Source organism: Salmo salar, chromosome ssa10, assembly GCF_905237065.1.
Source record: "Salmo salar chromosome ssa10, Ssal_v3.1, whole genome shotgun sequence".
Classification (NCBI taxonomy): Eukaryota; Metazoa; Chordata; class Actinopteri; order Salmoniformes; family Salmonidae; genus Salmo; species Salmo salar.
In genome coordinates this window covers 77,314,404-77,338,808 of record NC_059451.1, presented here as the reverse complement: position 1 = coordinate 77,338,808, position 24,405 = coordinate 77,314,404, and the positions used below count along the sequence as shown (strand labels likewise).

At 41.2% G+C, this 24,405-nt stretch overlaps 1 protein-coding gene and 1 long non-coding RNA gene across 2 annotated transcripts in view; one reads left to right on the top strand and one right to left on the bottom strand.

The window, feature by feature from the left end:
- The window catches only part of LOC106561032 (metabotropic glutamate receptor 8), a 263,039-nt gene that overhangs the window by 23,614 nt on the left and 215,020 nt on the right, over nt 1–24,405 (bottom strand). The window contains exon 7 of the mRNA XM_014124591.1: nt 19,964–20,164. Coding sequence (XP_013980066.1) covers nt 19,964–20,164 — 201 coding nt within the window. The remainder of the gene's footprint in view (nt 1–19,963; nt 20,165–24,405) is intronic.
- Nucleotides 3,753–4,958, top strand: LOC106561033 (uncharacterized). The gene is made up of 3 exons (XR_001318703.1): nt 3,753–3,835; nt 4,245–4,313; nt 4,481–4,958. It is a non-coding gene; the product is annotated as an uncharacterized lncRNA (long non-coding RNA).

Here is a 24,405-nt window from a genome sequence, read left to right as displayed (position 1 = left end):
GAGTGATGGTTGCTGATAATGGGCCTCTGTAAGCCTATGTAGATATTCCATAAATAAATCTGCCGTTTCTAGCTACAATAGTCATTTACAACATTAACAATGTCTACACTGTATTTCTGATCAATTTGATGCTATTTTAATGGACAAAAAATTTGCTTTTCTTTCAAAAACAAGGACATTTCTAAGTGACATGTACGTTGACTTGTAAACATTTAGCTGACTGATTAACCAGCAACAATTAGCTTGCCTTGAGTATCACTGCATTTAACATGATATACATTCATATATGAAGTTAATAAATATCTCGCACTAATAAGATATGGCTGTGCATTGTCCCATGGGTTCAAGTGGTGTTGCAGAACGGAACCACCCGTGACTTAAACAATGACTCATAATGTCTGTAAAAATAAACCCAGGCATCCTCATTCCTAACTGTTCTGCACTCCAATCAGCCCCTTGACTGTAACTTGAACAAATGTGACAAAATGTCTTTATAGTGGGACTCTCGGGCGCTTTACATCGATGATTAGGTGGTTGGGCGATGCGTTGATTGAACCAACCCCAGACATAATCACAGGTTGACCCACACTCAAGCCTCCAATTACCCACGCAGCCTCCAAAGTAGATTCCTTTAGAAACTAAATCCAGAGCAACAGCATATTACAAATACCTAGGTGTCTGGTTAGACTGTAAACTCTCCTTCCAGACTCACATCAAACATCTCCAATCCAAAGTTAAATCTAGAATTGGCTTCCTATTTCGCAACAAAACATCCTTCACTCATGCTGCCAAACATGACCTCGTAAAACTGACCATCCTACCGATCCTCGACTTCGGTGATGTCATTTACAAAATAGCCTCCAACACCCTACTCAACAAATTGGATGCAGTCTATCACAGTGCCATCCGTTTTGTCACCAAAGCCCCATATACTACCCACCACTGCGACCTGTACGCTCTCGTTGGCTGGCCCTCGCTTCATACTCGTCGCCAAACCCCCTTGTTCCAGGTCATCTACAAGACCCTGCTAGGTAAAGTCCCGCCTTATCTCAGCTCACTGGTCACCATAGCAGCACCCACCTGTAGCACGCGCTCCAGCAGGTATATCTGACTGGTCACAGCAGGGCCAATTCCTCCTTTGGCTGCCTCTCCTTCCCGTTCTCTGCTGCCAATGACTGGAACGAACTACAAAAATCTCTGAAACTGGAAACACTTATCTCCCTCACCAGCTTTAAGCACCAGCTGTCAGAGCAGCTCACAGATCACTGCACCTGTACATAGCCCATCTATAAATAGCCCAAACAATTACCTCATCCCCTACCGTATTTATTTATTTATTTTGCTCCCTTGCACCCCAGTATTTCTACTTTGCACATTCACCTACTGCAAATCTACAATTCCAGTGTTTTTTAATTGCTATATTGTATTTACTTCGCCACCGTGGCCTTTTTTATTGCCTTTACCTCCCTTATCTCACCTCATTTGCTCACATTGTATATAGACTTATTTGTGTACTGTATTATTGACTGTATGTTTGTTTTACTCCACGTGTAACTCTGTGTTGTTGTGTGTCGAACTGCTTTGCTTTATCTTGGCCAGGTCGCAGTTGTAAATGAGAACTTGTTCTCAACTGGCCTACCTGGTTAAATAAAGGTGAAATAAATCAATAAAATATTGTAATAAAAGAGCAGACACCCTCTGTAATTTATGATTAGTGGGTGGGCTCACGTTTTGATTATATCCAAGCCCTACTTTCTACAACATGAATAAATGCATGGGAAATCGCATCTGCACAGTAATGAATCACCGCACCATCCTCGGGATCCAGATCCCCCAAGCAAAATCTGGTTGATATTCCCAAAATATTTCTCAATATGATGATGGCACGGGCAACCTGGTACTATATTTGAGTATTTAGTATTTATTAGGATCCCTATTAGCTGCTGCCAAGGCAGCCCCTACTCTTCCTGGGGTCCAAACAGGAACAAAACATCACAACAAAACAATAGTCAACATCATAAATAAAACAAGACATTGTGCACTATAAAAATGTACACTGCTCTACCATTACAAATGTACGATATAAAATGTACAATATTACAATACAATTATACAATATTACAATGTCAGTGTTATTTTATGTTGCTTTTTTATTAGATTTTACAGCTAGCTTGAGTTACCTGATGTGGAAGAGAGTTCCATGTGGCCATGGCTCTATGTAGTACTGTGCATTTTCCCAGCCTCTGTTCTGGACTTAGGGACTGTGAAGAGACCCCTGGTGGCATGTCTTGTGGGATACGTATTGGTGTCTGAGCTGTGTGTTAGCTGTTTGAACAGACAGCTCTGTGCTTTCAACATTCAGTGTTGCAGTCAATCTCTCCTCTACTTTGAGCCAGGAGAGATTGACATGCATGTTCTTGATATTAGCCCTCTGTGTACATTTAAGGGCCAGCCATGCAGCTCTGTTCTGGGCCAACCGTAAAATGCTTTTGTTCTTCTTTGCAGCACTTGACCATATAACTGGGCAGTAGTCCAGGTATGATAAAACTACACTCTTAGAAAAAAGGGTTCTTTGGGGTTCTATATAGAACCTTTCGGTACTTTGGATGAGATTAAATAACATTTTACTAAAAAAGGTTATATATACAGTACCTAAAGAACCTTGAGAGTTCTATCCCTACCCCAGAGTACAATGGGGAACCGGATTTTAAAAAACAACAGCTAACAAAGCTAACCCAGTCACATCAAACTCTGAAATGACAGCTAACATTCCCTTTTAATTTGTTACAGCTGTTTTAAATGTATATTAATTTAATTATATAAATAACACCATTAGCTCTCTATGGCAGGGGGAAGATCAAATTCCTATTTTGCAACATTGTTGCCACGGTCTGAATGGCAAACAGCAAGGTTCATACAAACCTGTGCTGTTGCAAAGTAAATGTTTGCTAGAAGCAAGAGGAAATGTGTTTAATAAAAGCATACACTCTTAGGGTGCATTTGTAAATTCACTCTGGCTATCTACTCCGATTTCAGTGCACTCTCGTCTGAGTGTGCCAGAGTGCAGAAAAACTGATGAATTTACCAAGGCTCAACCCCAGTTGAGCCTTCCCTGTAGCTCAGTTGGTAGAGCATGGTGTTTGCAACACCAGGATTGTGGGTTCGTTTCCCACGGGGGGCCAGCACAGATAAAAAATGTATGAAATGTATGAAATTGTATGAAATGTATGCATTCACTACTGTAAGTCGCTCTGGATAAGAGCGTCTGCTAAATGACGTAAAATGTAAAATGTAAATGACCGGTGTCAGTAAACGTTGACAAAAAAAACGTAATTAAATTGTTGCCAGCAGCAGTTATAGTCACCGACGCTCTAGATAACATAAAACAGCCTATCCAGCTCTGGTAGGGTGAGTAAAATGGTCAGAGTGAGGTGTTCTCTCATTTGTGTCTGGAAGTAGCTAGCAAGCTAGCCAACATTAGCCAGTTAGCTTGGGTGCTTGACTGCCATTGTGAAGCCAGACCAACCCTACTCCTTCAGCCAGAGAACGCTCCGAGAGCGAAACGCTCTGAATTTAAGAACTGACAATCTGACAACGCTCTGAATTTACAAATGCCCAGAGGGCACTCTGAGCGCACTCTGGCACTCCAGATTGAATTTGACGAATGCACCCTAAAATATAAAAGGGGTTCTTTATAGAACCTTTTGTTCAATTCCAAAAGTTACTGCCATTCCGAGTCAAAATCAAAAACCAACTGCCATTCCAGCATAAAGATGCAATAGGATGGTGGTTGAACCAACTTGCAAGTAGCCTACCAATAAGCACATGTATTAAGGTAAGGAAAGTTGATGAATTAATTCAAATATATGAAGCCAAAGTCATATGATAAAGTGCAGGCTAGATAAATAAAATGTAAACATAATTCGAATTTGAGCACGTTTGTAAGCTAGCTAAGCTAAAGCTAGGCTACTTTAATTTGCCACTTTACAAGCTAGCCAGTCAACTCTTTCAAATACAATTTTTTTAATTATGGGATATGCCAAGTAGAGCTACAGTATTTCAGTATTTCAGTGTGTATTCAATTGAGGGGACTATGTTTAATGAAGCCATAGAAGACTGTTGCTGACTGAGAGGAGGTATGTATTAATTATTTAGAATAAATTATGTATAATAAGTCTTGGTGATTCAATAGCTTAGTTAATCATTACATTACTTTTAACACACTATCTCTATGATTTGCTCAGTCTGGCTGTAACCCAGAAGTATTAGAGGCAGAGGATCTCTCTTTTGGCTGCTGCTGACAGCAACTACCTGTAAGTTATTTACATTTTTTCATTTAACCTTTATTTAACCAGATCTTCTACATCATAATAAGTATGTCTGCATAATATTTTGTTTTAATTTTGGCAGATTAACTCTTGCTTATTTCTAAAGATGAACTCATGGTTTTGCTCCTTTTTTTGTTCTTCTCTGGAACCAGTCAGGCAACAACCCATACTGTACTGGTGGTAGGTAGCCCAGCGGCTAAGGAGTTGGACCTGAGGCAGGAGCAGTACCTGTGGCCGAAAGGTGGCCGGTTTAAATCCCGGGCCAGGCGCTGGAAAAAACGTAGTAATTGATCTGACAAATGGAGGGCTGCTGGATTTACATCCTCAAAACATTCCCCTACCATTGGGCCCTTGAGCAAGACCCTTATACCCACAACATGCTCTCCATCCAGGAGTGCTGCACTGCAACTTGAACCTGTGCTCGTCTCAACTGTATGTGTGAGGTCTGCTGTTTGGGTGGGTTGAGAACGGAGCAGTAGCCACATCTTTGTTGTTCGCTGTAACTAATGTATTGTATTGTATTGTATTGTAAAGAAGTCAGCAAGAGTAGACGTGCGTCATCATTCAAACGAACAGATGCCTCCCTGGCCACCAGTGCACATTTCCAATGACAGAAGATTAAACAAACTGTGCTGGTATTATTTTGTCCATTATCTATTTGTTTATTATGTTATATTCTTAACAAAAAATATTACTATTCAATAGTGGTGGCCATAATTCATAAATGGCACCATGCAAGGTTCTACATGGAACCATTTTGGTTCAATGAAGAAGAACCTCTAGGGTTCTGATTAAAGAACCCTAAGAAAGGGTTCAATATATAACTTTTAGGGGTTCCACATATGAAGCAAGCGATAGAACCCTTTTTGGTTCTATAAGGAATCTTTTTTTCTAAGAATGTCGGACGTGTCTGGTTGATTGTGATGTCAAGAAAGCAGAGCAGCGCTTTATCACGGACAGACCTCTCCCCAACTTAGCAACCGTATCAATATGTTTCTTGACATGTTTCTTGATATCAGTCTTGATGATTAGAAACAAGCCCCAGTCACACTGAGATAACAAATATACAGGCGATTGAATGTCAGACACTTTTTCATGGAACCAGAATAGTGCTCTCAAGTCCTCCAGGTCCTTAGGTCCTCCATGTAATGCCTGATCCCTGTTGACAGACTGAACCTTGACATTGTAAAAAAAACACAAAAACTGTGTTCTAAGCGCTGGTATGAGAATGATAGGCCTATGGATGACAGTGGATGACAAAAGAGTGAGGGATCCGCACATTGCTCTAATTCTTCTAAATAGTTGTTTTATTGCTAATGTAAAAAATGTTGGTATACATTGCATACAGTATCTTTGCATTTAGCATGGGTGAAAATGTGTGCACCTCTCTTTCAGTGAGTTTGAAGGAAAACTAGCCAATGCATAAATCTCAAGGTAGACCTACTGGGGTGGCAACAGCAGTGTTGGAGAATGAGGGGATATGAATAGAGAAGCATGTGGAGGCGGCACAGAAATAATGTGAAATACTGCAAGGACTCTTTGTCTCGCATGTATGCACGCACACACACTTTACCTATCTCTTGAAATTGCTGTCACAGCCATAGGTATTTGTTAAGCTAAGACTGGTGATAAGTGATTTACAGGCCACATACAAGGGTTTTATGTTCAAGATCAACCTTGGTGTGGACCTTGAATTCAGCAACTCATCACAATCCAGAATGCTAAAAGCATGACTTTATGCAATGGTGGAAGGTAGCCTAGAGGCGAGGCAGCAACCAAAGGTTTGCCAGTTTGAATACTGGGTCAGACAGGAAATATTTGGTGGGAATTGAGCTGGCAACCGGAAGGCTGCTGGTATCAAATCCTAGGTGCCATTTCCTGCTGTTGTGCCCTTGAGCAAGGAACTTAACCCCCCCATAACAACTGGGATGAAGTGCAAGTCAAATTTCAGTTGGACCTTACCTGAATAAAGTGATTTTAATCTTAATCTAAGGCTAAAAAGAAGAGCTTTTGTAAAAGGAATGCGTTGACAGATGACACTGAACTGTCGGTTGGCTTGATGATCTGTAAAAAAATAAAATAACACGTACATACTGTGAGTGGTATACTGTGTTGCTTCATAAATGGGTTATTGTATACAAGGACTTTCAAAACCATGGTAATCTGATTTGTGCAATCACGAGGGTACGGCAGATATACTCTTACGGATAATACTGTATGAAAACAATATTTTTTGTTTGGTGGAAGGAGCGCTACAGCCACATTGTCAATAAAAATGATGGAAGAGTGTTATTGTACAGTAGGTCATGTAGACACTAGTAACTCTCTGACTCTGGGGACATGTCCACATTTCATGTACCTCAATGGAGGTGAATGTCCACACATATTTCATTTAATCTATTGGCAGTGCAAACAAGCCATTGCACTGCCAACATGCAATATACAATATATCCAAAATAATGGGGGAAAAATTGTTTTCAAGTGTTCCCAAAATATTGGAAACACTTGAGAAAATGAGGGATGCAAAGTATATTGAAAGCAGATGTGGTTCCTGAGTTAATTAAGCAATTAAAATCCCATCATGCTTAGGGTCTTGTATAAAAATGTTGGGCAGGCCATTATTTTGGCTACCATGGCTATGCCCCCATAGGATGACAATGCCCCCATCCACATGGCACGACTGGTCACTGAATGGTTTGATGACCATGAAAATTATGTAAACCATATGCCATGGCCACCTCATTCACCAAATCTCAACCCAACTGAACACTTCTGGGACATTCTGGAGCGGCACCTGAGACAGCTTTTCCATCTACAAAAAAAACAAATGATGAAATTACTTGTGGAAGAATGGCGTTGCATCCCTCTGATAGCGTTTCAGACACTTGTAGAATCTATGCCAAGGTGCATTGAAGTTGTTTCTAGCTCGTGGGGGCCCAATGCCATATTAAGACACTTTATGTTGTTGTTTCCTTAATTTTGGCAGATACCTGTATGTTATCAGCCACAATTTCCCTATTAAAGTGCCAACAGTGTCATGTATCTAATGCCAGCCCTGCTGTCAGCAAATAAGGTGAGAGTAGTCATTGCCAAGAGGCTTAATGTTCTATTAATTCACAGATTGTGATTTAATAGATCCCAGACTGAAGCAACATTCTTTAGGACACTGACAGGCAGCGGGCATTAGGCATGAGAAAAAGCAGTGGGAGATTTCTAGCTTATTGAATGAATCTCCCACTATTGATTATGCCTTGGCTACACAGAGGGCTCAGGGGTGGGAGAGGAAATGTGTTGTTCATTCTGCAACATGCTCCATAGGGTTAGCAATTTGTTTGTTTGTTCGTTTTTCCAAAGGAAAGCGTGAATAATGTGATAAAGCAAAATGCACCAAAACTGCAAATTGACTTTTATCACCCTTTAGTTCAAATTCATGTAAACTAATGCAATAAATCACCCTGATGGCTATTCTGTTTTTATTTTCTCTAGTACTCATGTTCAAAACAAGGAACAAAAGCCTTTATATTCCGTTTGTCTTATAATAGTAAATGTTAGCATTAGAAACAAATAGTCCTGTATGCTCATTCTCTATTAGCCTCTCAATGGTAATCTAAAAATAAGCGTATTCAAAAGGAAAGTTGTTGGGTTAGCAATTAGCCTCTGGCTATAGTCAAAGTCACTGTCAAAGTGTTGCTTGGAAGTCTGATTTGGTACATTTCAAACTCTGATTATGGGTAACCTTATGCTCTGCTCAGTGTTGAAAAAAACCTCTGACGCTCATATGTGATGTGTGTGTGTGTTCATATGGCACTCATACAGGCTAAATTAAGCATGGAATACACAGGCAGGAACATATAGACAGATACAGACTATAAAATACCCAAAGGCTTCCTCCTGAAATATTTTATGTATTTCATACACTTAGGCACCCTGCAGGCTCAATCAAGTGTAGCACACACAAACACACACTGTATTCCCACATCCCTTTCCCCTCTTCTCTTGAATTTACCAATCTGCATTATTTATTAAAAGATTATCCGGCAAAACATTCATCCTACACGTAGAATTGAAAAATGCAAGCAAACATCACTTTTTCCTCTTTTTGTTTCCCTACTTCTCATTTAATTGAATGATCAAGGCACACACAAAAGATAGTGTTTCATCATACAACGCAGCAGTAACGTGGGTTTGACTGAACACAGACTTGCAATTTCAGCCCTGCGGTTATATTCATTGCTAATTCAATGTTTTTTTCCCCTAAAATAACACAGTACAGTTCCACATTCATCAAGCTTGGCAGAGATATGAATCCCTTCAAGGTTTGAAGATTGTTAAAAAATCGACTGAAGCTTTACCAGTTCTGCATGTTTGCCATGAAAAGCTAGTGAGCATGCCTATTTCCCCGCCCCATATCATTCCCTAGCCCATTGCCTGAGAAGAAGATAACAGAATTATTCAAATCTGCCTTTCCCTCTCAGGTAGGGAGCTGGAAGGAGAGCCACTTGGAGATATATAAAAACTTTCCCGGCTGAGTTATTACAATTTTGAGGCAGATCAAGACAAAGCGTGCCTAACAGGATACAACACAGTCTGGTGTTAGTTTAAGGACTGAGAAATATTCCCAAATTGGAGGTAGAGCCTTTGTGCTGAAAGGATGGGCTACATTCTTGAATATTTTTTTGTCTTTCTACCTTTGTATGTGTGTCTACAGTAAAATACAGACAGTTGGCTAGGGTTGAATAGTGCACATAGATGAAATAACTGACTCATTCAGCACTATGAGTATAAAGAAATCCATTTCAAAACCTTCCAGAGTCAGAGCATGGGGAGATATGCGGAGTGTGTATTATTTCTTTCTACCTTTATCTAAGCAGGTCCATCTCACCACATGCTTGGAAAAGGATATCAACCTTGGAAATCTATGCAGAAATAATAGGCAAGAGATGAAGGTGTACCGGCTTTATCTAGCCTCTCATCAAACCCATTTAATACGTACTTTGGTGTAGAATTACAAAAGTACTGGGCCAACATTAAATTAATCACACTGTTAACTCACACCACTGAACACGCGCTGTCTTCAGCTCTGCATGTGTTCCAAGCTGGAGAGATAAGAGAGACATATAGACGACTGTATCTGAGTTGTACCTGTGAATCAACAATCTAGCACACGTGACAAAAACACAATAGCAGGAGAAAGCCACTCCTACCTGCCCAATAGTTACTGTATAATCCAGTAACTATGTAGTATTAAGTAATGGCATCAGAGTGTGTTCTTAGCTTACAAACACTAAGTACCTTGTAAATAATACAGTTTCCATAGAGGAGTCTAATAATGGAACACCCAATACTGTCCATGGTAGGGATTGAAATAAAATACATTAAAATACAACAATTGATAATGACAAACTACAGGGGCCTCCCGAGTGGCACAGCGGTCTAAGGCATGACTCAACCTTCGCCTCCCGAGCCCATTGGGGAGTTGCAGCGATGAGACAAGATTGAAATTGGGAAGAAAAATAACAAAATAAATAAATAAACTAAAACTACACTATACCATTCAAGATACGGAATGTTGTAAAATAATTTGTATTTTACTTTCTATTCATAGTATTCATAAATGTATGAAAGACAGCATTAGAAGAAAGGATAATTATTGAAATGATGCATCTTCAAATATAAGGAACTGGAACACAGAAGTACTTCAAACTGGAAATTAGGTAGTAATCAACATAGTAGGGTTAAAAACACAGTAAACAGAGGACATAGAAGGCACAGTATGTGGGTATGTGATGGTGTATTATGATGGAAGTTGGGGTGTGCGTTTCTGTGTTTGGAAAAGTGTGGAGTTAAGTGAATGAAAAAGAAAAATGATTTCAAATGTCATAGATATGTGATATACATTTTTAAATGAATTATAAATATGATTTATTTATTTATTGTCCTATCATGATGGAACGGTCCCCAACCGTATACCCTAGACACCCACCTGAGTGACCCACACCCTAATGATAAGTCTTTATCTGTTTTATAGGCCTACTGCAAGTAGCCCAAACACAGACAAGACAGAAAGATAAACGTGGTCAGAGACCCACTAAAGCAGCACTGCCCGCTCAAGAGTCTGAGCCTGCCTGGCAGGGTTGGTCCAACAAAGCCAAAGCCCCCAGATGGGTGATACAAGGAGTTTCTCGAAGCTGCTAATGAGAACCTTGTACCTAGCCGGTGGGAATTTCCGTGGGGTGCCCCCACTCAGGTAGTGGCAGTGCTGGCAACACTAGCTGCAGTGACCCATGGGAATAGGGCTCACACTCGGACAGTGCCTGGTGGCACAAAATAATCAAAAGGTCTGACTGCACAGAGATGCTTGGGAAAATGTTCACAATGGGGGACCAGAGTGTGTATGTTTCAGTGTGGGGGTGGGTTGTAACGGGAGCTCCATCAGCTAGGACTTGACATTGGTTTATAAAATCTCCCCATTCTTGCTCAATTTTGCATGCCTTTTCAAACAGCTAAAACTGTATATGCATTCGCACATCAAGTCTTCTCTTGAGTTGGGCTTGGGGAATTCAAGGCACACTTAACCAGCATGGCTACCACAGCATTCTGCAGTGATACGCCATCCCATCTGGTTTGCGCTTAGTAGGAATATCATTTGTTTTTCAACAGGACAATGACCCAACACACCTCCAGGCTGTGTAAGGGCTATTTGACCAATAAGGAGAGTGATGGAGTGCTGCATCAGATGACCTGGCCTCCACAATCACCCAACCTCAACCCAATTGAGATGGTTTTGGATGAGTTGGACCGCAGAGTGAAGGAAAAGCAGCCAACAAGTGCTCAGCATGTGTGGGAACTCCTTCAAGACTGTTGGAAAGCATTCCAGGTGAAGCTGGTTGAAAGAATGCCAAGAATGTGCAAAGCTGTCATAAAGGCAAAGGGTGGCTACTTTGAAAAATATAAAATATATTTTGATTTGTTAAACACTTTTTTGGTTACTACATGAGTCCATATGTGTTAAATCATGAATATCCTGGATATATTGGAACTTGGATATATGGATGATTAAATATCCTGACCTAGTGAGATATACATGGCGGAGGTTCAATCAATCTAATCGTCTTGACTACTTTCTTCTGTCATTCTCTCTGGCACCAAAAGTTTAAAAAACTGTTGATGGGGACAGAAAGTGGTCAGACCATCAAATAATTGGCATATACATTACTCTTACAGAATTTCCACGTTGGCAAGGATATTAGAAATTTAATCAAAGCCTATTGGATGACAACTTGTTTTTAACCAGGACAGAAAAATTCACAACTGACTTTTTCCCTGACATAATATAGGTACAGCAGATCTCCTTATTGTATGGGACATGTGCCTTTATAGGCCATGCAATTCAATAATCATCTTCAGCAATTCAGGTCAAAATAATTAATATTAACAAAGGAAATAGAGGGACTAAGTACAGATAGATAAAAATAAAAACCATACCACAGAGGCACAGAATACGTTAAAGGAAAAACAAACTTAGTCAAGAAAGATCAAGCGTTAGATCGTGTCTGGACACAGCCCTTAGCCGTGGTATATTGGCCATATATCACAAACCCCAGAGGTGCCTTATTGCTATCATAAACTGGTTAACCTCTTGGGGCTAGGTGGGACGCTAGCGTGCCACCCGTGGTGCACTCCATCAACAGCAGGTGCATTTCAAGAGCGGCAAATTTGAATCCAAATAAATGTCAAAATTCAAATTTTTCAAAAATACAACTATGTTACACCATTTGAAAGATAAACATCTCCTTAATCTAACCACGTTTTACGATTTCAAAAAGGTTTTACGGCGAAAGCATAAATTTAGAGTATGTTAGGACAGTACATTTACAAGAGTTGTGTGTAATGTTTTGTCAAGTCAAAGACAGGGTCACCAAAACCATAAAACCAGCTAAAATGATACACTAACCTTTTACAATCTCCATCAGATGACACTCCTAGGACATTATGTTAGACAATGCATGCATTTTTAGTTCTATCAAGTTCATATTTATATACAAAAACAGCGTTTTACTATGGCATTGATGTTGAGGAAATCGTTTCCCTCCAATAACCGGCAGTCAAGTCAGCGTCACAAATTAAATAATTAAAATTAGAAAACATTGGTAAAATATTATATTGTCATTTAAAGAATTATAGATTTACATCTTTTGAACGCAATCAACTTGCCAGATTTAAAAATAACCTTACTGGGAAATCACACTTTGCAATAATCTGAGCACTGCGCCCAGAAAAATACGCGTTGCGATACAGACTAGACGTCATGTTGGGGAGATCTAAAATCGAAAATACTATGTAAATAATCCATTACCTTTGATTCTCTTCATCAGATGTCACTTCCAGGTATCACAGGTCCATAACGAATGTAGTTTTGTTCAAAAAAGCTCATCATTTATGTCCAAAAATCTCCGTCTCGTTAGCACATGATGTAAGCCAGCCGGACTTCTCGTCATGAACGAGGGGAAAAAATATATTTCCGTTCGTTCAAACATGTCAAACGTTGTATAGCATAAATCATTAGGGCCTTTTTTAACCAGAACATGAATAATATTCAAGGTGGACGAATGCATAGCCTTTTATAACGTATTGGAACGAGGGTACCCAACATGAAGTAGCGCGCCAGGTGTCTAATGGGACATCACCGTTCCATGGCTCTTGTTCGGTCAGATCTCCCTCCAGAAGACTCAAAACACTTTGTAAAGGCTGGTGACATCTAGTGGAAGCAATAGGAAGTGCCAAAATATTCCTAAACCCCTGTGTTTTTCAATGGGATAGGTTTAAACTCAATACAACACATCAGGTATCCACTTCCTGTCAGAAAATGTCTCAGGGTTTTGCCTGCCAAATGAGTTCTGTTATACTCACAGACACCATTCAAACAGTTTTGGAAACTTTAGAGTGTTTTCTATCCATATATAATAAGTATATGCATATTCTAGTTACTGGGTAGGATTAGTAACCAGATTAAATCGGGTACATTTTTTTTTATCCAGACGTGCAAATGCTGCCCCCTAGACCCAACAGGTTAACAATGTAATTAGAGCACTAAGAATAAACGTTTTGTCATACCCGTCGTATACAGTCTGATATACCATGGCTGTCAACCAATCAGCATTCAGGGCTTGAACCAGCCAGTTAATATAAAAATAAAGTGAACTGGATGGAACATGGGGAAAAAGGCAGCATTTTTTTTTTTTTTATCTTTAACATAGAAACTTCTTAGAAATGACAGTCACCAAATTATATTTTGAAAGAGGAAGCAAAGTACTTTCAGCGTTTGTTTTTGTTTCAGTGTAACGATGTGCGCTGAGAGTCAGGAAGCAAGTTCAGGGAGTGAGCGTTTTCATAAATAAACGGAACATAATACAAAACAAGAAACTCAAACAGCAAACAGATATGAAACTGAAACAGAAGCAATGATGCTTGGGGAAATAACCAAAGGGAGTACCATTTTTTTTTCACCTTTATTTAACCAGGTAGGCTAGTTGAGAACAGGTTCTCATTTGCAACTGCGACCTGGCCAAGATAAAGCATAGCAATTCGACAACATACAACAACACAGAGTTACACATGGAGTAAAACAAATATACAGTCAATAATACAGTAGAACTAAAGAAAACAAAAAGTCTATATACAGTGAGTGCAAATGAGGTAAGTTAAGGCAATAAAAAGACAATGGTGGCGAAGTAATTACAATATAGCAATTAAACACTTTAATGGTAGATATGCAGAAGATGAATGTGCAAGTAGAGATACTGGGGTGCAAAGGAGCAAGATAAATAAATAAATACAGTATGGGGATGAGGTAGGTAGATAGATGGGCTGTTTACACATGGGCTATGTACGGGTGCAGTGATCTGTGAGCTGCTCTGACAGCTGGTGCTTTAAGCTAGTGAGGGAGATATGAGTCTCCAGCTTCAGAGATTTTTGCAGTTCGTTCCAGTCATTGGCAGCAGAGAACTGGAAGGAAAGACGACCAAAGGAGGAATTGGCTTTGGGGGTGACCAGTGAGATATACCTGCTGGAGCACGTGCTACGAGTGGGTGCTGCTATGATGACCAGTGAGCTGAGATAAGGTGGGGCTTTACCTAGACTTGTAGATAACCTAGCAGGGTCTTGGAGATGACCTGGAACCAGTGGGTTTGGCGACGAGTATGAGCGAGGGCCAACCAACGAGAGCGTACAGGTTGCAATGGTGGGTAGTGTATGGGGCTTTGGTGACAAAACAGATGGCACTGTGATAACAAACTGGATGCAGTCTGAGTAGAGTGTTGGAGGTTATTTTATAGATGATATCACCAAAGTCAAGGATCAGTAGGATGGTCAGTTTTACAAGGGTATGTTTGGCAGCATGAGTGAAGGATGCTTTGTTGCGCTATAGGAAGCCGATTCTAGATTTAATTTTGGATTGGAGATGCTTAATGTGAGTCTGGAAGGAGAGCTTACAGTCTAACCAGACACCCAGGTATTTGTAGTTGTCCACGTATACTAAGTCAGAGCCGTCCAGAGTAGTGATGCTGGACGGGCAAGCAGGTGCGGGCAGCGATCGAATAGCATGCATTTATTTTTACTTGCATTTAAGAGCAGTTGGAGGCCACGGAAGGAGAGTTGTATGGCATTGAAGCTCGTCTGGAGGTTAGTTAACACAGTGTCCAAAGAGGGGCCAGAAGTATACAGAATGGTGTCGTCTGCGTAGAGGTGGATCAGATAATCACCAGCAGCAAGAGCAACATCATTGATGTATACAGAGAAGAGAGTCGGCCCGAGAATTGAACCCTGTGGCACACCCATAGAGACTGCCAGAGGTCCGGACAACAGGCCCTCCGGTTTGACACACTGAACTCTATCAGAGAAGTAGTTGGTAAACCAGGCAAGGCAATCATTTGAGAAATCAAGGCTGTCGAGTCTGCCAATAAGAATGTGGTGATTGACAGAGTCAAAAGCCTTGGCCAGGTTGATAAATACGGCTGCACAGTAATGTCTCTTATGGATGGCGGTTATGATGTCGTTTAGGACCTTGAGCGTGGCTGAGGTGCACCCATGACCAGCTCTGAAACCAGATTGCATAGCGGAGAAGGTACGGTGGGATTCGAAATGGTCGGTAATCTGTTTGTTAACTTGGCTTTCGAAGACCTTAGAAAGACAGGGTAGGATAGATATAGGTCTGTAGCAGTTTGGGTCTAGAGTGTCACCCCCTTTGAAGAGGGGGATGACCGCGGCAGCTTTCCAATCTTTGGGAATCTCAGTCGATACGAAAGAAAGGTTGAACAGGCTAGAAATAGGGGTTGCAACAATTTCGGCAGATCATTTTAGAAAGAGAGGGTCCAGATTGTCTAACCCGGCTGAATTGTATGGCTCCAGATTTTGCAGCTCTTTCAGAACATCAGCTATCTGGATTTGGGTGAAGGAGAAATGGTGGGGGCATTGGCGGGTTGCTGTGGAGGGTGCCGGGCAGTTGACCGGGGTAGCGGTAGCCAGGTGGAAAGCATGGCCAGCCGTAGAGTAATGCTTATTGAAATTCTCATTTGTTGTGGATTTATCGATGGTAAAAGTGTTTCCTAGCCTCAGAGCAGTGGGCAGCTGGGAGGAGGTGCTCTTATTCTCCAAGGACTTTACAGTGTCCCAGAACTTTGAGTTAGTACTACAGGATGCAAATTTCTAACTGCCTGTGTATATTTGTTCCTAACTTCCCTGAAAAGTTGCATATCACGGGGGTTATTCGATGCTAATGCAGAACGCCACAGGATGTTTTTGTGCTGGTCAAGTGCAGACAGGTCTGGAGTGAACCAAGGACTATACCTATTCCTAGTTCTACATTTTTTGAGTGGGGCATGCTTATTTAAGATGGTGAGGAAGACACTTTAAAGAATAGCCAGGCATCATCTACTGACGGGATGAGGTCAACGTCATTCCAGGATACCCCGGCCAGGTCGATTAGAAAGGCCTACTCGCAGAAGTGTTTTAGGGAGCGTTTGACAGTGATGAGGGGTGATTGTTTGGTCGCAGACCCATTACAGATGCAGGCAATGAGGCAGTGATCGCTGAGATCTTGATTGAAAACAGCAGAGGTGTATTTGGAGGGCGAGTTAGTTAGGATGACATCTATGAGGGTGCCCGTGTTTACAGATTTGGGGTTGTACCTGGTAGTTTCATTGATAATTTGTGTGAGATTGAGGGCATCAAGCTTAGATTGTTCGATGGCCAGGGAATTAAGCATGTCCCAGTTTAGGTCACCTAGTAGCACGAGCTCAGAAGATAGATGGGGGCAATCAATTCACATATGGTATCGAGGGCACAGCTGGGGGCAGAGGGAGGTCTATAGCAAGCGGCAACAGTGAGAGACTTGTTTCTGGAAAGGTGAATTTTTAGAAGTAGAAGCTCGAATTGTTTGGGTACAGACTTGGATAGTAATACAGAACTCTGCAGGCTATCTTTGCAGTAGATTGCAACACCGCCCCCTTTGGCAGTTCTATCTTGGCAGAAAATGTTATATTTAGCGATGGAGATTTCAGGGTTTTTGGTGGTTTTCCTAAGCCAGGATTCAGACACAGCTAAGACATCCGGGTTGGCAGAGTGTGCTAAAGCAGTGAGTAAAACAAACTTAGGGAGTAGGCTTCTAATGTTAACATGCATGAAACCAAGGTTTTTACGGTTACAGAAGTCAACAAATGAGAGCACCTGGGGAGAGAGAGTGGAGCTAGGCACTGCAGGACCTGCATTATCCTCCACATCACCAGAGGAGAAGTAGGATTAGGGTACGGCTAAAGGCTATACGAACTGGCCGTCTAGCACTTTCGGAACAGAGAGTAAAAGGAGCAGGTTTCTGGGCACGATAGCATAGATTCAAGGCATAGTGTACAGACAAAGGTAAGGTAGGATGTGAGTACATTGGAGATAAACCTAGGCATTGAGTAATGATGAGAGAGATATAGTCTCTAGAGATGTTTAAACCAGGTGATGTCATCGCATATTTAGGAGGTGGAACAACATGGTTGGTTAAGGCATATTGAGCAGGGCTAGAGGCTCTACAGTGAAATAAGACAGTAATCACTAATCAGGACAGTAATGAACGATATTAGAGAGAGGCATGCGTAGCCAAGTGAACATATGGGTCCATTGAGTGGTTGGGCTGACTGGGGACATGGAGATTCAGACAGTTAGCAGGCCGATGCTAACAAGCTAACATTTAGTAGGCCGGGGCTAAACAAGCTAGCAGTTAGCAGACTGGGGCTGGCAAGCTAGCAGACCGGGTTAGCAAGCAAGCAGTTGGCAGACCGGGGCTAGCAGTTCGCAGATCGGGCATGCAAGCTAGCAGTTAGCAGACCGGGGCAAGCAAGCTAGCAGTTAACAGACCGATGCTAGCAAGTTAGCCTTTGGGGGACATTGCAATGGGGGTAAGTCTGTTTTTGCCTCTTCGTGCGGTGACTTCGATAGACCAGTCGTGGAACTAGTAGGGTTCCAAGTAGCTAGTAGGCCGCGGTTAGCAGAATGGGCCTTCAGCGGACATCGCACCTGAGGGGCCTGTTGGAATCCTCGGGCAGATTATGTCGGTATTCCAGTCGTAGAGGATCGGCGGGGTTCCGTGCCCCGTACCGGCAGTAGAAGGGGTCCGGATATTGTAACCTAGGAGTGGGCTTCGGTGGTAGCACAGGAGCCCTGGCCAGGCTAGCTTCAGGCTAATTGGTGCTTGCTCCGGGATGGAAACGCTAGCCAGGAGTAGTCACCCGGGATTGCGGTTAGCTAGTTGCGAAGATCCAGATGAAAATTTTAAGAGTTTGCAGTAGGAATCCGGGGATATGGGGAAATAATAATAATAATAATAGGTCCGTTATGCTCTGGTTTGAGTCACGTTGTTCGAACTGGCGAGAGCTTTCCCGAGCTAAAGGTTAGCTGATGACCGCTAGCAATGGTTTGCTGACTGATAGCTGGTAGGTAGTTAGCTGGCTAGCTTCAGTTGAGGGATTCCAGATTCGAAGTAAATAGAAATACTTTAGAAAACAAAAAACAGATCCACGCCACATTGGGTGAGGCGGGTTGCAGGAGAGTATTTAGAAGTTGAGGTTTAGGAAAATATTTTGAAAAGATATGCGAAGAAAAAGATGTAAAAAGATATATACAAGGGACACGACAGGACAAAGACGTCTGACTGTTACGCCATCTTGGATTATATATAGGGAAGGTAATCAAGGAGGTGATGGAGTCCAGGTAAGTCTGATGATGCGCAGGTGCGCGTAATGATGGTGACAGGCGTGCGCCATTAACCAAAGTTAATTGTAAGGATTTTTCAAATCAAATCAACGTTTGTCACGTGCGTCGAATACAACAGGTGTAGACCTTACAGTGAAATGCTTACTTACAGGCTCTAACCAACAGTGCAATTTCCCCAAAAAAGGTATTAGGTGAACAATAGGTAAGTAAAGAAATAAAAGTGACTATGCATATATGATAAACAGAGAGTAGCAGCACCATATTTTTATTTTAATAATGTAAAATTAACAGCTGTACAGAAAGACTCATGTGAAGTGCAAATTACAGATGATTAACTTCTTGATGCAATTGAAGCATTTATGTCTGGGAAAACTCCAGGGCTGGATGGCATACCAGTGGAGGTATACCAAACCTTTTTTGGTGTACTCAGAGGACCGTTATTAGCATGTTTTAACCACTCATATAAAATGGTAGATTATCAGATACTCAACAAGGTCTGATTTCATTATTACTGAAACAGGACCAAAGTGGTGAATATAAAGCTCCAGTCCATAAAAAAAATTGGAGGCCCCTTAAGCTTCAGTGTTGTGATGCAAAAATTCTAGCAAAATGCATAGCGCATAGAATTAAAGCGGTATTGTCAGATATTATTCATCCTAATCAGACAGGCTTTTTAAATGGACAAAACATTGTAGATAATATAAGTACTGGAATCAATATAACACTATGAAAAATCTTGGAAACCTACCTGACATTGAAAAGGTTTTTGATCAAGTATGACTGGAATTTATATATACAATGCATTCGGAAAGTATTGTTACATGGCAGCCTTATTTTAAAATTGATTTTAAAAAACATCCCTCATCAATCTATACCCAAGATGAGAGTAGAAAGTAAAGGAGCAAACGCATCAGTCAGTAATAGAAGATACTGTATGGAGAGTAAGGAGTGAGGAAGAGGAGGATGAAAGGGGTAGAAAAAGATGAATTGATCGGGGGGTGGGTTAAAAGAGTGATGGCCAGAAAAAGAGAGGAAAGGGGAAGGTGGAGGGTGAACGGAGAAGAACAGAGGAGGAAAGTGTATGTTGTTACAGAAATGAAGAGGTCAAGGCTAAGAAATAAATTCATGAATGGGTGCTTAAGGAAGAGGAATTGCAGTAATATCGAAGAAGTGGCTATGGAGGTACTGCATAACAACGATGAAGTGGAAACAAAGGAGGACAATAATGGAAATGTGGAGAGAGTTACATAATAATCATAGTGTGATGAGGAAGAATGAAAACGTTTTTAAAAAGTTGAAAAACTGAAATTAAATAGGTGAACAAGTGTATGACATGCAAATGGCTGAGGAGGTATTATGATGATGTTGAAAAGAGTCCTTACCATTGAAGTTTACTGCCCGAATGAAGGTCAGTAGTTCCTTGCCGTCAATGTTGTGCATGCGTGGGCACAGGCCTGTGTTCCCTGAGCAGAGCTCACGGTGCATGCGGTGTAGGGCGTGGGCCATGGCATAAACCGCGTCCATCACAAACTGTACCTTCCCCTCCTGTTCATAGGTTGAGTCACGACCCACCTTCTCCAGTCCTGGACAAGAGGAGAAAAACACCAACATAAATTCCACTGGTCAATAGACAGTCATGTTGTTGACTGTCAATTCCCAAGTATTCGCACTTGTACCTAGTAGGTGTAAATTGAAGAGTAAGGCAGTCAATACTTAAGACTCTCACGCACGTGATCTACTCAATATGAATATCCCTGACTTTTTCACACAGTCCTCGTGTAAATGATTACATCTCACAATGGAAAACAACATCTCACAATATATACAGTACATCTCACCATGGCCACAACACCAACCTCTGTAATTTGTTCTAATTAGAACAATCGTATAAATAACTTGTTTTGTACACAATAAGAAAATTAAATACATCTAAATATTGCTCCAGCATTGATCAAAGTTCAGAATGCTTATATTCTTGACCTGACTGAGTTCTAATAGCACCTGCCTCTTTGCCAATGAGTGGAATCATGAACAGTGATTTGTTATGTTCACTTGCTTCCTCCAGATTTGCCGCACAACTTTGCCTTTTAGCAGCACATTCACCACTTTCTCGAATGGCTAACTCCGCCCTCTAGCGGCACAGGCTGGTGGCCTGAGATGTGAAACGAACTAAACCAAACTCGTTTCTCACAAGAGAAAAAGGCAAAACTAGACACACTGCTGACAGTGTGGTTGCAAGATGCAGGACAAAAAGCAAGTTTAAAACTGTCCCCCGACACCTGCCGTGTATACAGACATTCCACAAACAAACAAAAAGCGACTTGGAAAATGAGTGCACAACTGGTAGTCGCTTATACAGTTGAAGTTGGAAGTTTACATACACCTTAGCCAAATACATTTAAACTCAGTTTCACAATTCCTGACATTTAATCATAGTAAAAATTCCCTGTTTTAGGTCAGTTAGGATCACCACTTTATTTTAAGAATGTGAAATGTCAGAATAATAGTAGAGAGAATGTTTATTTCAGCTTTTGTTTCTTTCATCACATTCACAGTGGGTCAGAGGTTTCCATACACTCAATTAGTATTTGGTAGCATTGCCTTTAAATTGCTGAACTTGGGTCAAATGTTTTGAGTAGCCTTCCACAAGCTTCCCACAATAAGTTGGGTGAATTTTGGCCCATTCCTCCTGACACAGCTGGTGTAACTGAGTCAGGTTTGTAGGCCTCCTTGCACGTACATGCTTTTTTAGTTCTGTCCACAAATGTTCTATAGGATTGAGGTCAGGGCTTTGTGATGGGCACTCCAATACCTTGACTTTGTTGTCCTTAAGCCAGTTTGCCACAACTTTGGAAATATGCTTGGGGTCATTGTCCATTTGGAAGACCCATTTGCGACCAAGCTTTAACTTCCTGACTGATGTCATGAGATGTTGCATCAAAATATCCACAACATAGATGGCACAAAATTCCATTTATTTTGTGAAGTGCACCAGTCCCTCCTGCAGCAAAGCACCCCCACAACATGATGCTGCCACCCCCGTACTTCATGGTTGGGATGGTGTTCTTCGGCTTGCAAAGCTCCCCCTTTTTCTCCAAACATAACGATGGTCATTATGACCAAACAGTTATATTTTTGTTTCATCAGACCAGAGGACATTTCTCCAAAAAGTACAATGTTTGTCCCCATGTGCAGTTGCAAACCGTAGTCTGGCTTTTTTATGGCGGTTTTGGATCAGTGGCTTCTTCCTTGCTGAGCAGCCTTTCAGGTTATGTCAATATAGGACTCGTTTTACTGTGGATATAGATACTTTTGTACCTGTTTCCTCCAGCATCTTCACAAGGTTCTTTGCTGTTGTTCTGGGATTGATTTGCAATTCTCGCACCAAAGTACGTTCATCTCTAGGGGACAGAACGTGTCTCCTTCCTGAGCGGTATGATGGCTGCGTGGTCCATTGGTGTTTATACTTGCATACTATTGTTTGTACAGATGAACGTGGTACCTTCAGGCATTTGGAAATTGCTCCCAAGGATGAACCAGACTTGTGGAGGTCTACAATTTCTTTTTTTATGCCTTTGCTGATTTCTTTTGATTTTCCCATGATGCCAAGCAGAGGCACTGAGTTTGAAGGTAGGCCTTGAAATAAATCCGCAGGTACACCTCCAATTGACTCAAATGATGTCAATTAGCCTATCAGAAGCTTCTAAAGCCATGACATCATTTTCTAGAATATTCCAAGCTGTTTAAAGGCACAGTCAACTTAGAATATGTAAACAACTGACCCACTGGAATTGTGATACAGTGAATTATAAGTGAAATAATCTTGCTGGTAACAATTGTTGGAAAAATGACTTGTGTCATGCACAAAGTAGATGTCCTAACCGACTTGCCAAAACTATAGTTTGTTAAGATTATTTTTTTGGCGTGGTTGAAAAACAAGTTTTAATGACTCCAACCTAACTACATGTAAACTTCCGACTTCAACTGAAGATAAATATCTTTGCTTTACAGAGAGTAGGATACTGGGATAGACAGTGATGTGGAGCTCAGTGGTGAGGCTGAGGCAGGCTGCAATGCATGCAGTAGAAAGCAGAGGAGACAGAGAGGTTAGTACAGTTTTTCCCAAACTTGGGGTAGAGGACCCATGTGGGTCCCCTGAGAAAATCTAAATCAAGTTGTCAATCAAGTTTTGAACTTCAAAAAATAATATGTTTCAATATGAACATCTCGACATGGCTTACAGTTCCTACAGAGTATTCACACCCCTTGAATTAGTCCACATTTTGTTGTTACAAAGTGGGATTTAAATTGATTTGTCTTTTTTTTGTCAACGATGTACACAAAATACTCTAATGTCAAAGTGGAAGAAAAATTCATATTTATTTTAACAATTAACAGAAAATAAAACACTAATACATCTTGATTAGGTAAGTATTCAACCCCCTGAGTCTGTAATGGTCGATGCTGGAGACAAGAAGCAAGTACAGGGAGTGAACATTTAATTAGCACGGACATAGGACAGGACAGCGTCTGGACATAAACACATTCTTTTTATTTAACTAGGCAAGTCCGTTAAGAACAAATTCTTATTTTCAATGACAGCCTAGGAACAGTGGGTTAACTGCCTTGTTCAGGGGCCGAACGACAGATTTGTACCTTGTCAGCACAGTGATTTGAACTTGCAACTTTTCGGTTACTTGCCCAACACTCTAACCACTAGGCTACCCTGCTGCCCCATTAATGCAGACACAGGGAACAAACCGGAGAGCAGACAGTTATAGACGGGCAATCAATAAAGGGAAGGAGTCCAGGTGAGTCCAATGAGCGCTGCTGCGCGTAATGATGGTGACAGGTGTGCGTAATGAAGGGCAGCCTGGTGCCCTTGAGTGCCAGAGAGGGAGAGCGGGAGCAGGCGTGACAGAGTCAATACATGTTAGAATCACATTTGGCAGTGATTACAGCTATGAGTCTTTCTGGGTAAGTCTCTAAAAGCTTTGCACACCTGGAGTGTAAAATATTTGGCAATTACGCTTATAAAAATTATCAAGCTCTGTTGAGTTGGTTGTGGATCATTACTAAACAGTGATTTTCAAGTCTTGCCATATTTTCAAGCCGATTCAAGTCAAAACTGTAACTAGGCTACTAAGGAACATTCAATGTCATGTTTTAGGTAATTGTCCTGCTGAAAGATGAATTTGTCTCCCAGTGTCGGTTGGAAAGCAGGTTGAACCAAGTTTTCCTCTAGGATTTTGCCTGTGCTTAGCAATATTCCATCCCCCCCCCCAAAAAAAAACATACTGATGACAAGCATGCCCATAACATGATGCAGCCACCTCCATGTTTGAAAATATATAGAGTGGTACTCAGTTATTTGTTGTGTTGGATTTACCCCAAACATCACGTTTTTTTTTTGCTGTATTACTTTAGTGCCTTTTTGCAAACAGGATCTGTGTTTTTGGAATATGTTTATTCTGTACAGGCTTCCTTTTCACTTTGTAATTTATGTTAGTATTGTGAAGTACTTACAATGTTGTTGGGTAATTATCTCCTGTCACAGCCATTAAACTCTGTTTTAAAATCCCTATTAGCCTCATGGTAAAATCCCTGAGTGGTTTCCTTCCTCTCCGGCAACGGAGTTATCAAGGGCGCCTGTATCTTTGTAGTGGCTTGTAACGTAGATGCTGGGAGTCAAGAAGCAGGTGTTAAGTTTAATATAACAACGAACATGGCTCTACACACGTAGCATCCAGGCATGAACAAACAGAAACAATACTGCCTGGGGAAGGAACCTAAGGGAGTGCCAGATAAAGGGGAGGTAATGGAG